At 42.4% G+C, this 16318-nt stretch overlaps 1 protein-coding gene across 1 annotated transcript in view; it reads left to right on the top strand.

The window, feature by feature from the left end:
* LOC26514674 (piezo-type mechanosensitive ion channel component) overlaps nucleotides 1–16318 on the top strand; it is a 437306-nt gene that overhangs the window by 78613 nt on the left and 342375 nt on the right. The window contains exon 7 of the mRNA XM_032453590.2: nucleotides 6754–6951. Within this exon, the coding sequence (XP_032309481.1) occupies nucleotides 6754–6951 (198 nt within the window). The remainder of the gene's footprint in view (nucleotides 1–6753; nucleotides 6952–16318) is intronic.

The raw sequence follows: 16318 nt of genomic DNA, 5'->3' as shown, positions 1-16318 counted from the left end.
CATTGGTAAATTTGCAACGTCTACCCAACCGGAGGCACTGTGCAAATACGTCGCTGATAAGTTGCACCTGGACCCCAGTGATATAGCCTGTGCTAGATTGGTTAAAAAAGATGCTGATATCAACGCTCTAAAATTCGTCAACTTTAAATTGGGAGTTCCCGAGCAACATTTCCCCGCTGTCTTCAAGGTTGATTTCTGGCCCATGTCGGTAAAAGTCACTCGATTTTTTCATAGACAGCCTGCTAAGGTTATTGACCTCCCTGCGAGTCTCCCTCGATCAAACCCTGGAGCGTCAAAAAACCCCCAGTAAGCGGCGCCAATGGAGCCGCTATTTTTCCCTCTTCATATTCCTCGACCGGTCATCATATTCTCCCTCTCCTGAGCCGCCAACAACATTCGGTGCTGGCAGTTATGGATACTGTTGATGTCACTTCCTACGTTATTCTGCTCCCGTCAATGCACTATTTGCTCCAACAACAGCAGCTGATCCCAAGGTGGGCTGTTTGCATATTATCTTCGCTTGTGGACCTCCAGAAACAACAAATGGTTCGTTATCGTCTTATTGTGAGACTCTCTCTGTTTATCTTATCTCTCCTGGATGGGTTGTCCACTGTGAGACTGACCACTCGTGCTCACTTTTCGGCGTCTGGAGGAAATGTTTGTTTACATCATGGTCTGGAGCGTAGAGCATCGCTTCGCGTGGATGCTCAAAACTCTATGAGCTCTATATCTTTAGCTGTACCTGCCACTAGATTCGTTAGGCGACTGGACATTCATAGGTCCAATCTGGAGATTAATGAAAATTTATGTGTGTCCACGTTGGCTATCTTGGAAGCTATGCGTTTGGGATATGTGGCCTCTAGCATCAGGACCCTGCCAGTGCCTTCACATATACCACACTCCCGCCCAATTCCGTCAGTTGACTGCATGGAACGTGCTACCTAGGGCTCTAATAAAAACTTAAGAGTTTTCTTCCAAAATATATCTAGAAAGCGGACCAAATCCCGCATGGTGCTTTTAAATTCCTCAGTCTGTGATTTTGATGTAATCGTTCTCGTTGAAACATGGCTCAATAGCAACTTTAGTTCCTCCGAGTTCTTTGAACCCAAATTGTTTCAAGTATTTAGAAAAGACCGTGATTTATCCAGCACCCATTGTGAGCGAGGAGGTGGTGTGATTATTGCTATCCGCCGATCCATGTTGGCCACGGTGGTTAGCCTTAAGGTTGGCGACCCTATTCTGGACCAGCTAGCCGTCTCAATCCAGGGAATTCAGGGCCCTTTCATCATCATTGCATCGTATATCCCGCCAAACAGCGCATTCAGTACTTATCAAGCGCCATGGAAAATATCGCCAGAGTCTGTGGTAGCATGGAGGACCCTACGGCTCTGATGGTTGCTGGCGACTTCAACTTGAGCTCTGTTGTTTGGACCCGGAGTCCCTTGGCATGTTACCCAACAATGTTTACCAATCGCATGAAATCGTTGTCTTGGATGATATTTTTAGCATGGGCCTCTCCCAAGTAAATAATATTTATAATGATTTATCGAAAATTCTGAATCTGATATTTTTAAATAATGTCGTTCATAGTAAAGTAGAAATTTGTAATGTACCATTAAGTCCGTGTGATATGCACCATAAGCCATTGTTGATACACATCGAATTTTATAGTTTTCTGCCTTCCCCCTCGCCTATTTCTTATTATCACTTTAATGAGTCTAACCTTTCACTTATTAATAACGCTATTGTAAGTTTTGATTGGGTTTCCCTTTTTTCGGATGGCACGATTGATGATTGTTATATATAGAAGGGATACATTTTATAAGCGATTTCTAAAGACAGGGGAACTAATGGGTGGTGAGTTGTACCGGCAATATAAGCGGGAGTTTGAATTCCTCAATAAATTTCTATTCAACCAATATATTACTGATGTTGAAGCGAGCCTCATATCCAACCCTAAAGCGTTTTGGCGGTTTGTGAATGGGAAAAAATCATCCTCTGATATACCTTCTTCCATGTCTTATGGTGGTTTGGCAGCTAACTCCGATAAGGGCATTTCTGAACTTTTTGCGAAATATTTTGCCTCAAACCTTGAGCCGAAGGTCAAGCGGGAGGTACTTCAAAAAATTTTGCCTCTTTTGAGGTTGGATGCTTTGACATTCTAGATTGTGACATTGTTGAGGCCTCTAGTCATTTTATTGAGTCGCATACTCCTGACTTAGATGGTATCTTCCCATTCTTCATAAGGAAGTGTATTGCATCCTTAACCACACCTCTGCAACTTCTGTTCTCTTTATCATTATCGTCGGGTAAGTTTGCTTTTCGATGGAAAATTACCTCGATCTCGCCCATTCATAAAGGTGGCAGCAGGGCAGACGTCACTAACTTTAGGCCTATCGCCAAGATATGAAATATTGCCAAGTTACTTGAGCGTATTGTCACCAAAAAGTTAACATTTTTGATTCGTAACTTTATTTCTCACAATCAACATGGATTCCTGCCTGGGCGATCCACCATAACCAACTTAGTGGTATTCTCTAAGCACTGCCTGGAAGCCTTTGAACGCCGATGTCAGGTCGATGCCATTTATACGGACTTCTCTAAAGCCTTTGATAAAGTTTGCCACGCAGCCCTACTTGCTAAATTGTTCAGATTACGTGTTCATTCCTCCATGTTAAGTTGGTTGGAGTCTTATTTGGCAGACCGACCATGCCACGTTCCCATTGGTGATGCCACCTCGAGTCCCTTTATTGCCTCATCTGGCCTCCCGCAAGGTAGTTCTTTGGGGCTGCTCCTATTCATTATTTTCATCAATGACATCTCCTCTTGCTTTCTTTATTCGAACTTTTTGTTATACGCGGATGACCTTAAAGTGTTGAAGGCCATTAGCTGCATTAGGGATAGCTATCTACTGCAGGATGATGTGCGCCGAGTCTCTTCTTGGTGCGCCCTCAATCTTCTTCCTCTAAATTTAGCTAAATGTCATTTCAATCGTTACATTAAGAGGGCGCTAGACTTATGTACTTCCTATGCAATTGGAAACCATGACCTGCAGCTCAAGGAGGAGGTGGTTGATCTTGGCGTCCTTTTTGACTCAAATTTAAAATTTTCCAGCCATTTAGATTTTATAATGCCTAAGGCGTATGCCATGTTGGGTTTTGTGAAGAGGCACACAGACCAATTCAAGAGCCCGTACGCGAAGCTCAGTGTTTACGCCGCATTCGTCCGGTCGAGGCTGGAATATGCCTCTATTATTTGGAGCCCCGCAAATAAAATAAGTTCCAATAGAGTTGAGCGGTTGCAGAACAAATTTTTAAAATTTGCACTTCCTCCTTTAAGGTTTGTGGATCCTCTACCCTCATACCATAACCGGTGCCTTCTCCTCCACATATGTACACTTGAGGATCGGCGCACTGTGGCAGCTTTAACTTTCATCAATAACATAGTAATTAGCAGCATTGATTGCCCCATGTTATTGGGGCTTATAAACTTCAATGTGTCCCAGAGGGATCTTCGCTCGTTTGCTCCCTTTCGGATTGCTTGTCGTAGGGCCAATTACCTTTTGAACGAGCCTATTGATAGAGCATTATCATTTTTTAACTGAGCCCCACGAACTATGTGGGGCTCTGATAAACAAGCGTTTAAGGTCTTATTGGTTAGGCATTTCTTAAGTAGTATGTAAGTTAGATTGTATAGTAGCCATGTAAGATTAAAATAATCAATGGCGAAAGAGAAATAAATAAATAAAGTATTAAAATTTTATCAGATATCCCAAAAGAGATATGGACAAGAAAAGATTATTATTGAAGTGAAACTTCTTTAGGCGCGTAATGGATTTTCGGGGACGGAGTAAAACCGAGTCAGGATCGACACGAAAATGCGAGTACCCCCACCACCGCTCACCGTTCACTGTCCCTCTCTCACCATATGCGCTTGTTGAGGTGGGGGAGCCGCTCACGAACGTTGTCTCTCTTCTCTTCTTTCCTCTCTCTCAGACACCAGCGAACTGCGCCACGTCTCAGAATGCTCTCTGGCTAATGGGAAAACAATTATTATGGTGTCGATTTATATCTCACCAGGTAAATCGATTACTGATATCAAAGATTTTATCCACCATGAGCTTCTGCCATATACAGAGGGTGGTTCGAGGCTATTGAATAAGAATTATCACGAAATTCCTATGATCATTTCGGGAGATTTTAATGTTAATTTCGCGAGGGAAGAATCTGTAGAGTTATTGAACTTTTTCAAAAACACACTCAATTTGGATATTGTTAATGATAGGAACACTAGCACGACTAGACACGGGACAACAATCGATGCAGTTTTTGCACGATTCATTAAGGATTTAAGTGCTCACGTATATATCTCGCACTTTAGTTACCATAACCCAATTATCACGACATTAGGAAATGATATTCATGAAATTGACAATGAAAATGGCACATGATTGGTAAATTGTCATTGTAATTTCTTTGTACTTTTTAATTGTAGTATTGTTATTTATGTAATATTGTATACTTGTGAATAAATTGAAAGCGTCATTCATCTATAAGAAAATATTAGAAAAAGCAAATTCATGCTTCGTCGTTGAATTATTTAACCTCTAATTTTCAAACTAACCTAAGAGAGAAAATAGAGATGATGAAATGAAAATAGAGAGAGAGGAATACTAGAAGTTTCACTTCTGTCTTGCGTAGGCTTGACACACCCTTTTTTTAATAAGCCACTGCTGCTAAATATATTATAATTATATTAAGCGTGGGTACAGTAACAGTAGCAGCAGTACAGTAAGCTGAGCATATTCCTGTTAATATTGTGTTTACTTGCTCCAAGCTCATCGGTTTCTAAAGCCAAATTGGGCCAATAATGGACTAATGGCCGAATTTTGAAGTAATTGACGCGGCAGCGCGGCTTAACGCTTGATGCTGCAGAGCGACCGAGAGAGAGCGAGACAATGCTAGCGTATAGTCTTCATCTCCGTGGTCATTGCTGCTAGGCGATGACATCTCGGTAGCCATTTCGCTGCTTAAGTCCAAGAGCGGCTTCACGTCCACACTGGGTAATGTATGACTTATCACAATCCATGCGCTGCTCAAAGTGACGACGGTGTCTGTAATACTCCTCCTTCTTGCTGAGCCCCTTGCGAAGGCGCTTCTTTATTGGCGTGGAAATACAACTGCGAGACTCCACCTTCGCCGGCTCCGTCAGAGGCCGGAAGAGCAACTCAGACTTCTAAGCTGCCATGAGAACCCTACCATTGTCAGGGCCTCCGCCTCCACTAACAATCCAACCTAGCCGAGTTTTTTGGATTGAGGGCAAACCAGGAGACAGATGAATTTGCCCCACACAAAGCAGCTCATAAAATAATCCAGCTCCAATAAGAAAAACAACTATGATGTCGTCGCCAAATCCATGCTCTCCAAAGTCCGGCATCTCTGCTCAAAGAAATTGGCGATAGATTCCAACGTTGGAATGGAATCCAAGGAATGCGAGTCAACTTGCATTTCCCTCCACTTAGACTGTGTGGCATCGTCAACCTTCTGCAACACCACTTGGATTATGATGCAGCTAGCTATCTGCTTCGTTGTGCCCATGCTTGCAAGAGTTCGCATATGCGAATTAATTTTGTTCGAAGGCTCGCGAATCCTCGTCGCCGAGCCGGATTCTACGGCCTTCAGTATCTCATTAACATGAGCTTGAAAAATAAGCCTGCGATTACAAAACCTTTTGTTTAGCAGCTCCAAGGCGATGTCATGGTTTTTGTCTGTCTGCTCCAATTTTGATACAAATACAGTTCCTTGTGCGTGCTCTTGAAATCTGCGACGATGCTTTTAATTCGCACCGCACAGTTATCATTGCCTCGAGAAATGTCTCCACCGCTTTCAAGGAAGATTGCAATTCTTGAAGATCCTCAAAAAGGACAACAGCATTTTTACTTCAAAAGAGCTTCCTTCACGGAGAGGCACCTTCGAAAAACGGATTAAAAAATTCTGTTCGATTTAAATATAGGCGTAATTTTTTAAAAATTTGTATTAAAGCGCGGCTTTAGGGCGCGGCTCAATGCTTGATGTTGCGGTCCGACCGAGAGATACCGCGATACCTGCTGGACCGCAAAATTTGTTAAAAATATTTTTGAAAATTTTTCGCGCGAAACCTTGTCAGGGATAGCCCAAGGGTAAAGTTCTTGGGTGATGTGTAAAGGGTCCCGGCTTCGAGCTGAGATCGAGAATTTAACTCTTTTTGTTAGTTTGTTTATTTACTTATAAAACTTGTGTTTTTATATACAAAACACCCGGCATTTTAGAAACACCAGAGGTAATTCGTGAAGTGGGATTATGTTTTGGACAATAGCTGATTGGTTAAAACGACGCATTAATAGGCCCGGCTCATATTTATTGTTTCTAAGTCATTATCATGTAACATCCAACAGTCCTAGACGTTATAGCATACCGAAGAGAGCTGAGCATCCCAACCATTTCGCTCGAGAGAAGCATTACATCAAACTATCTAGCTTCTTCTGTCTTCGACGGAACAAAAATTTTAGCTAGTATTTTTGAGATTTGATAACAGTTTATTTTAAAGTTTTGAAAGAAGATTTAATAAACAAAAAACCAAACAAAAAAAAATAAATATAAGAAATAAGTCTGTTACTGCAATTTTTTTAAATTCGATATGTATTTTAAAATATTAAAATATTAAGTACAATATATCAACGGCATGTATTATTAATTGTAATTATTTTAATTACAGATTTGGTCAATTGTGTATCATAGCTGGTTAACATTTGTATTACTTATATGGGCCAATATCCTTTGGATGATTCCAAACCAGCGGCGTTCAATGATGCGGTCCAGTTTTTTAGTCGTTATATATGCCGAATTTTTACTTATCACTCAATATATTTATGGGATGAATATTAATGAAGATGAACTGCCTACAAAGGTTTCGGTAAGTAATTTCAGTTAGAATAGATCATGATTTCGAAAAGCACGCCTTACAAAGGTATATTCTGAGTGATAATGCAGTCGACACTACAATATAAAAAACAGATATGTATTTCTTAACATTTCTATTATATCCCCTAGCTGCCATGTATCTGAACGATCGGAAATGATACAACCTTGCTATTTTTAAAGATGATTGGAGCAGATTCCAACATTTGTATTAAAAAATGTATTTAATTGTGAAATTCTTATAAGGATCGGCCAACTATATACGACCCGGTATACATATATAGATATTATTATTATTATTATTATTATTATTATTATTATTATTATTATTATTATTATTATTATTATTATTATAAGCAGCTACCTAACGCAAGGTTATATCAACTTCGGCACAGCCTGAAGTTAGCTTTCCATTCTTGTTATTGTTTATCTGAAATGTTTGAATAGAAGCAAAGGGTACATAAACCGATTGCTGGGTTGTTGCCGCAACTTGCACTTGAACAAATTGGACATGGAGAAATTACTGAGTTCAGAGTAGATTTGTCTGAGACTGATTTTATTCATATAAAGGTTCAATATTTATAGCTAATTCGATACATAAATATTGCTTAAGTGGTAAATTAATGGAATATAGCAAAAAATATAAAAAGGATAAATTAACAATTTTAAAAAGTGTACTTCTGCAATATTTTATCGGTTGCATGAACTTGTAATGTCAGCAGTCCTTGCTGCTTTTCAGTTTGTTGTTTCTGTAGTGTTTGGTCTTTTTTAATGTTCATCGTTTTATGTAGGTTTTTTGACCTAATATTTTCTTTATTATATATTTATTGTACTTGTGTCTTTGTTATGTGTAAATCGTGTTCTTGTGACCTAAATATTAAATGCTTATGACTTAACATTCTCCCGGCCGTTGAACAGGTGTTCAACCGTCGTCCAGCTCTATAGTAAATTGTCTTGGGGTAGGTTCGGGAATTGAACTTCTTGTAGTCCCTCTAAGCTTTGGCGTCCAAATCGACCGTCTGTGTCGCATGATGAGAATGCCTATCAGTATCAGTATGATGACGGAAATGGCAAATGCTGTGTATGACATAGTTGTCTGGTGGTCCAGTTGGTATGGTGCATCTTTTCTTTGTAGATCGGCTAACCGATGTTGTAGGATTTCTAATTCTGTGTCGTCTATACTTGGTGATTGGGCCCTTAACCCGAATTCTGATGGTTCCTCTATGGGCTTTAGGGGCTCGGAGATATTTCCGAATCGACTGAACGAAGTTTGTACTTCAGTGGTCATAGTGCCGAATGTGGTCAAACTTATATTGAAATTGCGTGCTGTGCAACCAATGGGCAATTTCAGTATACCAGTCGCCTTTATGTTGACTGTTGATGAAACTCCACTGCATACTGCCTGAAGTTCCATGGAGTCCTTGGTCGCGAAGATCCATTGGTTAGATTGGTGAGTTTTTAACCACACCATGCTAGAGTGCACAGGATTTCTGTGACATTCTGTTCCAGTCTTGTTATTAAATAACTGGAATTCGCATCTACTGTCAACATTGTATGCCGTTAAGTGATTGAAACAAATATGCTGCTCAATTTTTATAGAAGTGCATCTTTTGAATTCGTCTTCACTAAACCCAATAAAGCGATCTCTATGGGCATTGACAGCTATGATCGGTGTCTGAAGATTGTACAGCGTCCAACCTTTCGATTCCCATATTGGAATGGGCACGATGCTGAAGACATCCAATAATTCTGACGACACCAATGGTATTGTGATTCGAAAAATGGCGTGAGTATCAGTCGTACTGCCTTGCGCATACATTATTTTGTATAGCTGAACAACATCCTTTGTGGCTACTGGCAAGATCTGGTCGGGTGGTAAATGATCCCGCATTTGGTCGAGCTGGTCTCGTAACTGTGTAGGTGATATTAAAATTGGACTGATTGTTTTGTGGCGAGCATCAGTCAATACATTAGTTATCTCACTCTGCATTCGCTGTAAACCATTTGCAAGTAGATTCAATTGTGTCGTGAGGATCATAAACGCTTGCTCTAAATGTGCGCCTTGGTACTGTCCTCGTTGCTTATTTATGAGGGTCATCTGCTGTTCCAAAGATCGTAAGCGGTTGTTGGTAGCCAACCTTCCCTTTCGCACCAAATTGATGGTGGAGTCAACAATGGACGTCTGGTTCTGAAGCAGCTGTAGGAAGAAGTTCTCATTACCCTTCACCTTAGTGATAGTTTTGACCATCTCTTCTGCGTATGTGGAATCGAGTACACCGAATAATGAATTGGCCATAGTTCCAACAACATTAAACGGTGATCTACGTTGCCGAGAGTGATGCATCAGGTTATTTCCTGCCTCAAGTTCTGCAATTATATGTTTAAAATGTTCTAGGATGGAACTGCATGCTGCTACGTTGGTCAATTCCTGGCATTTGTGTGCGAGTTCCGTTACTCCACCTGAAAGTACCTTCATATCATTCCAGTAGGGATCCAAGTCGTAGTATACTATCATCGTCCATTCTGACACTACCATTCTCGTGGTTCCCAACCGTTCGTAGAATATTCCTGGCTTATTACTGAACTCCGTTACCTTAATTGGCGTTGCCATGGCTAGTGGAAGTAACAACATAAGCGCTAGAATCACAGGCATTGATGAGAGTGTTTCCTTTTTGCGTTGTACAGGCGGCTCATCAGACTGGTCCGCCTTGAGGGTGTCGTCTAATGGGTGCTTGTTGTTGATTTCTTCTGGGAACAGTGGCGCTAGCCGAGTCACTGGTCTCTTGAATACTCCAGATGACGTTTTGATATCCACTACCCGAACGAGGTTGTCCGGTCCGGGATATGTTTTGAGAACTCTTCCCATAGGCCAGCTCATTACAGGCACGTTGTCCTCTTTTATAAGGACTAACAATCCCTCTTTAATATTCGGAGATGCATGCTTCCATTTGTGTCGATTCTGAAGTTCTTGCAGGTACTCACATGACCATTGTTTCCAAAAGGCGTGCTTCAGTCGTGATACCAGTTCCCATCTTTTTACTAATGGTTTGCCGCCCGGAATGATGTTGGTATCAGGAGGAGCAGTTAGTGGTTCTCCAATCAGGAAGTGTCCTGGCGTTAAAGCTGATTCGTCAGTGGGGTCTGATGACATGGGAGTAATCGGCCGTGAATTGAGGATCGCTTCAACTTCAACGACCACAGTGTTGAGTTCTTCAAACGTCAAAGACGCCTTGGCTGTAATTGATACTAGCAGCCGTTTTGCGGATTTCACCGCAGCTTCCCATAGGCCACCGAAGGATGGTGCTCGTGGGGGAATGAATTTGAAGTTTATTTCTCTTTTGTTGCAATGCTGAACTATGGAGTCCTGCGCATTGGTTGAGAAGATGCTGGTTTCGAGCTCTTTTAATTTATTGTTGGCTCCAATAAAATTTGTTGCATTATCGCAATGGATTGTCTGGCACTTCCCTCGACGTCCAAGAAACCGGCGGAGAGCGGCCAAAAAGGCGTCTGTTGTGAGGTCGCTTACCAACTCCAAATGAATTGCTTTCGTGGCGAAGCAACAGAACACTGCGATATAGGCCTTGTCGGGACGTTTTCCTCGAATCTTGTGATGAATCCATATGGGGCCGCAGTAATCTACTCCAGAGTTAAAGAAGGGCCGAGCCTGTGTGACTCTCTCGCTCGGTAGATTTCCCATGATTTGACTCATTAATTTGGGCTTGACTCTGGTACATCGCACGCAGTTATGTACAATGCTTCTTGCCATTGTTTTGTCATTGATGATCCAATACTGTTGCCTAGCAATGGCGCGCAAGGCTTGGGCACCGCAATGCATGTTGGTCTCATGTAGTTCTCTTAAGATCATTTTTACAATTGTGTCATTGTAGGGGAGCAGAACTGGATGTTTTGCGTCTTCGGATAGGTTTGAATGTTCGAGTCTGCCTCCTACTCGAATTAACCCATCAGATCCAACGATGGGAGCCAATGATTCAAGAGAACTCTTTTTGTCCACTGTTTTGTACCGTTTGAGCTGGTTACGCTCTGCGTTAAATTCGATTTGCTGAATCGTGCGCAGGATAATAATGCGTGCCTGGCTTAGCTCCTCCAGACATAGCGCCTTCGTTGGCGCTCTATTAGACTTATAACAGAACCGCAGCATGTACGCAACAATTCGTTGTAATTTGTAGAAGGAGTTACTGTGCCTACAGTTGTATATCTCCCCTCTGAATATGTCTTTAGCGGCCGCCATGCTGGCGAATTTCGTTTTTTGTTCTAAGTTCGTCGAAATAATGGCTGGCATCTTTGTCCAGCTTTCCTTTGACCCATATAGGAACAGGGGTCCATAAAACCACATACTGTTGCTCGAGAGTTTGCTAGCTGTTGTTCCTCTGGACAAGACGTCGGCTGCATTGTTGGCGGATGATACGTGACGCCATTGACACTGCTCCGTCACTTCTTGAATTTTAGCTATCCGATTTGCCACAAACGTGTGGTAAGTGGAAGCTGTTGCATTGATCCACCCTAACACGACGGATGAATCAGTCCAAAAGAACCCCGCAACCGTGTCTAGCGACAAGCGTAAATCTTGTCTGACTCTGTGCGTTAGTTCTGCGCCTAGGACTGCTGCGCACAACTCTAATCAGTGCGTCAGTTTCTTCACCGACACCGACACCACAGGCTATGGCTGATTGAGTTTTAGATTTAACTCTGCCTGCTACAATCCATCCGAGTTTCGTGTTTTGTAGCATGGCACCATCTCTTCCGACCTTCTGCTGATTTGGAAGGAGAAGCGAGTAATAGTGCTCGGTGCCGATTAGTAGATCTATCCTTCCAGGTTTATCAAACTGGGGATCCGCTAATGGACACTCATTGGGTATCTTTAACGCACAATGTGTTAGTGGTTGAGCTGGTTGGTCAGCTATGATGTGGGGAAGCACAAACGCTTCTATGCGCTGGCTGAAATCCCCGTGAAGAGAGCTAACGAGAATAGTTACTCTTGCTCTGCTCATTCTTGGTTGTCCTCCAATGCCTTCGATCCGGAGCTTTGTATCGTGGCGCTTTAGTGACAACATTGATGCTAATCGTTCAGTGATCAAATTAATCTGGGATCCTGAATCTAGCAGGGCACGAAATTTCGCTACTTGCCCGTTCTCTGTCTGGACCGCTACCTTTGCTGTTGCAAGAAGATTGTAATTCTTGTAAGCCGCGGCACCGACAGTTGGGGAATGAAGGTTTGTGACTTCCAGGTGCAACAGGGTGTGGTGTTTTTTGTCGCACTTGAAACAACTTCTTCCTTTACATTCCTTTGATTTGTGGTCGGTTTTGAAACAGTTGACACACATTTTTTGTTTTTGTACCCAATTCAATTTTTCGGATGCTGTTTTTGCGCGGAACTCCTCACATTTATATAACGCGTGATTTGGAGCCTTGCAATAGTAGCATAATGACTGTTTATCTGACGTGCTGGACGCACACGCTAGATTTTTCGGCTCTCTTTTAAATGCTGCCGTTGGCTTTCCTGAGCTCAAGACTCTGATTCTTTGCTCTAAGAATTCCAGCATTACTTGTAGCGGCTGGATCTCTACTGAATTACCAACTGTCTGCTCAAATAGACTTCTATTAGTCATGTCAAGCTTGTCGGTCAGCAACACCACCAAAAATGCATCCCATGTGGATACATTGATGCCTAGTCTCTTTAATGACGCAAGGGTTTCCAGAGTTGTTATATACAGCTCCTGTATTGATTTGGCACTGTCAGAGACCGGGCTCTGATGAAGTAGCCGACGAATAACTGTATTCGCGATGAGCCGAGGATTGTCATATGACCCAACTATTATGCGCCATGCATGTAAGTAGTTGTCCTCATTTAGCTCGATGTGGCGTATTAATCTCTCCGCATTTCCCGAGAGAGCGGATTTTAGGTACCACATTTTCTTCACTGATGGCATGTTAGTATCATGAACCATACAGGAAAATAAATCATGGAATTGTTTCCATTTCATTGCATCCCCATCAAATTTTGGAATGTTTATCCGGGGCATTTGCACATCAATGCTATTTGTAGCAGGTATAACCTTTGCCATAAGTGCATTCTGCACCTCTGCTTGCAGTTGTAGGTATGCCTGCTTGTTATATCCACTGTCTATCGGGTTTTCGAATTCCTCGTAGACTGTCAAGTGGATCTCTTGGACCTGAGCCCATAAAGTTTTTAGTAAGTCTCCTGGGCCTCCCCCGGATGCCTTAAACTCTCGTAAGGCACCGCTTACGGACTCTAAAAGTTCTCCTTGGCGTCGACATAATCCGGCTAATCGTTTATCCATGGGAACTACGTGTGGAGATTGCTCTTGAACTTGATTTTCTACTTGTTCTTGAGCCTCTTCCTTTCGACTTGTGCCTTGCATCAGCTTGTCACGGCTGCTTTCGAAAGTTGCCGCATATTTCATGCAACTGGTCCGGAGGTCCTCAGCATACTTGATGTAGCTTTCGGTCCTGGCCGTTCCTTGAATTTTTTCATCATTTTCGCCGAACCTTTCCCAAGCCTCTTCGAGAATGTATAGCTTTGTTTGGAAATATGATGCCTTTTGTTTTCGATTCGGCCCATCCTTTTTATAATTCCGGATGCATCTTGCGATCTCCTGCCCAATTTCTTGCTGGGCATCTAGGAGGCCTTGAGCGCTCGCCTCTTCAACGGCTGGCTCTATAATAATTTTGGGGGCAATATTTTCCCTGTCCATATTTTCGTTCTTCGTTTCTGACCGTTGGGAGTGATTTATTTGCTATTAGTAGCTGGATGCGCTCCAACTCGCAACCGAGAGTGGTCGAAGAAACTGAACCCTTTTTTATGAACTGAGGGAGGTGTGGGGCCCTTAATCTACCGATTAAAGGGACAGCGTCACACTGCAGTGAAGATCCTGTTGCTCTCTTAGCAGGAGTCTTCCTGATATCTCTATTGTGGAACGATAGAAATCACTATTCGTTCCTTTTTTGACTTTTGTTCGAAAAGTGATCCTGGGTTTGCAGGTTCACGTCGGGGTCACCAAAATGTTTATCTGAAATGTTTGAATAGAAGCAAAGGGTACATAAACCGATTGCTGGGTTGTTGCCGCAACTTGCACTTGAACAAATTGGACATGGAGAAATTACTGAGTTCAGAGTAGATTTGTCTGAGACTGATTTTATTCATATAAAGGTTCAATATTTATAGCTAATTCGATACATAAATATTGCTTAAGTGGTAAATTAATGGAATATAGCAAAAAATATAAAAATGATAAATTAACAATTTTAAAAAGTGTACTTCTGCAATATTTTGTCGGTTGCATGAACTTGTAATGTCAGCAGTCCTTGCTGCTTTTCAGTTTGTTGTTTCTGTAGTGTTTGGTCTTTTTTAATGTTCATCGTTTTATGTAGGTTTTTTGACCTAATATTTTCTTTATTATATATTTATTGTACTTGTGTCTTTGTTATGTGTAAATCGTGTTCTTGTGACCTAAATATTAAATGCTTATGACTTAACAGTTATATTTATTTTTCTTGGCGCACTGCGGGAAACTTTAAGAACTTTAATTTACATACTACTTTTGATTAAATGTTTCCGCTCTTGTTATACCCTTGCAGAGGGTATTATAATTTTGGTCAAAAGTGTGCAACGCAGTGAAGGAGACATCTCCGACCCTATAAAGTATATACATTCTTGATCAGGATCACCTCCTGAGTCGATGTCCGTCTGTCCGTCTGTCTGTCGGTTTCTACGCAAACTAGTCTCTCAGTTTTAAAGCTATCGAGTTGAAACTTTGCACACATCCTTCTTTTTTTTCAGGTAGTACATAAGTCGCAACGGCTTAGATCGGTCGACTGTATCTTACAACTGCCATATAACTGATTGATCGGAAATGCTATAACTTTAGTGTTTTTTAAGTTACGGTTGGGACTTTACATACATGTTATATTTGACCAAAATATCGTATGTACAAAATTTCATAAGGATCGGCTGACTATATCCTATAGATGTATCCTTTATAACGATCGGAATTGGCATAACTTTGGTGTTTTTAAGTTAGAAAGACAGGACTTGATACAGATTCCATTTTGGGCAAAATAATCTTATTTGCCAAATTTCATAAGGATCGGCCAACTATATCCAATAGCCGCCATATAACTGAACGATCGGAAATGGCACAACTGCAAGGGTATATCAACTTCGGCCCCGCCCGAAGTTAGCTTTCCTTTCTTGTTTAGTCAGAAATTTACTATTTTCAGCTAGAAAAGTCTGGCGAAGGCGCTTTAAAGGCATGCCGCTTTGTAAAACAATTTTTTACTACACCGCTTGAAAAACAATTAGTGATCATTACAATGATCAGCAAAAGCCTCAGGTCTCAGTATGCGCTGCTAACAAAATTTAAGCTAGCTGATAGGCTGTTGCGGATAAGCTCTCATATAAGCATAGCTATCAGTTCCGCTATCAGCCGTCAGCCGCGTTATAACGCGAGGGTAAATCTAGGAGCAAGTGGGGAAAGGATGAAGAATCCGCGGCAAAACTGAAGCTCAGGGTGAATCGAGTCGGGTTGGATTATTCCCGGATACGACAGGTATCCTGGTGTCGGAGCAATAGCGACGGATCGGTCTGGTATATGCATTTTCGATTCCTGACCGTTACGACTAGATTTGATTTTTTTTAGCGAGGGTGACCAGCTCGGGAACTCAAGCCCGCATATAAAACCAAACAAGGTCAAGTCAGGAGACTCCTGATCCAGGCTCACCTGGAGAAAAAGTGGCGCGACGCCAAACCTCTGGCCAGCCATAGTTCCTGCGGAGCGTAGGCACGCAGGAGTTTGGTGGCGAGTGGCGAACGCAACCGGGGGTGTGTCCTGTAATGTAGGAAGGCCCTTCGTGCCCTAATCCGGCCGCCAGGTACCAAGGAAGCGTTTCCTGCCCGGCGTATGCCTGGGAGGTTTGCCAATAGGTCAGTTAACACGTTTGGGTGCCGGCCACAGCGAAAGGGCAGACCCAGTAAGCCAAGGATAACGACGATCAACGGCAACGTCAACAACAGGAGCAGCGACAACAATGGAAGCGGGTCAAGGGTACCAACAAGGGTAGCAACAACATCGGGAGTAGCGGGAGAGTAGGAAAGGACTAGCATGGTCCCGCAGCTAGAGCACGTGAGTCCAAACTGAGGGAACCGCGAGCCGAACTGGTGCCAGGCACCAAGTCCTCTCATCCTGCTGTGCGAAAGCTTTTGGGGTCGTGTATACTGGCACCAACCCGGAACGGTGACCGGGGAACGACGGAAGGACGAGCGTTCGACGCGAGGACCCGGCGGAGGAATCGACTCCGGTGAGATTCACCGTTACGATACATTG

This window comes from Drosophila ananassae, chromosome 2R (genome assembly GCF_017639315.1).
Source record: "Drosophila ananassae strain 14024-0371.13 chromosome 2R, ASM1763931v2, whole genome shotgun sequence".
NCBI lineage: Eukaryota > Metazoa > Arthropoda > Insecta > Diptera > Drosophilidae > Drosophila > Drosophila ananassae.
This window is presented reverse-complemented; position numbering and strand designations above follow the sequence as displayed.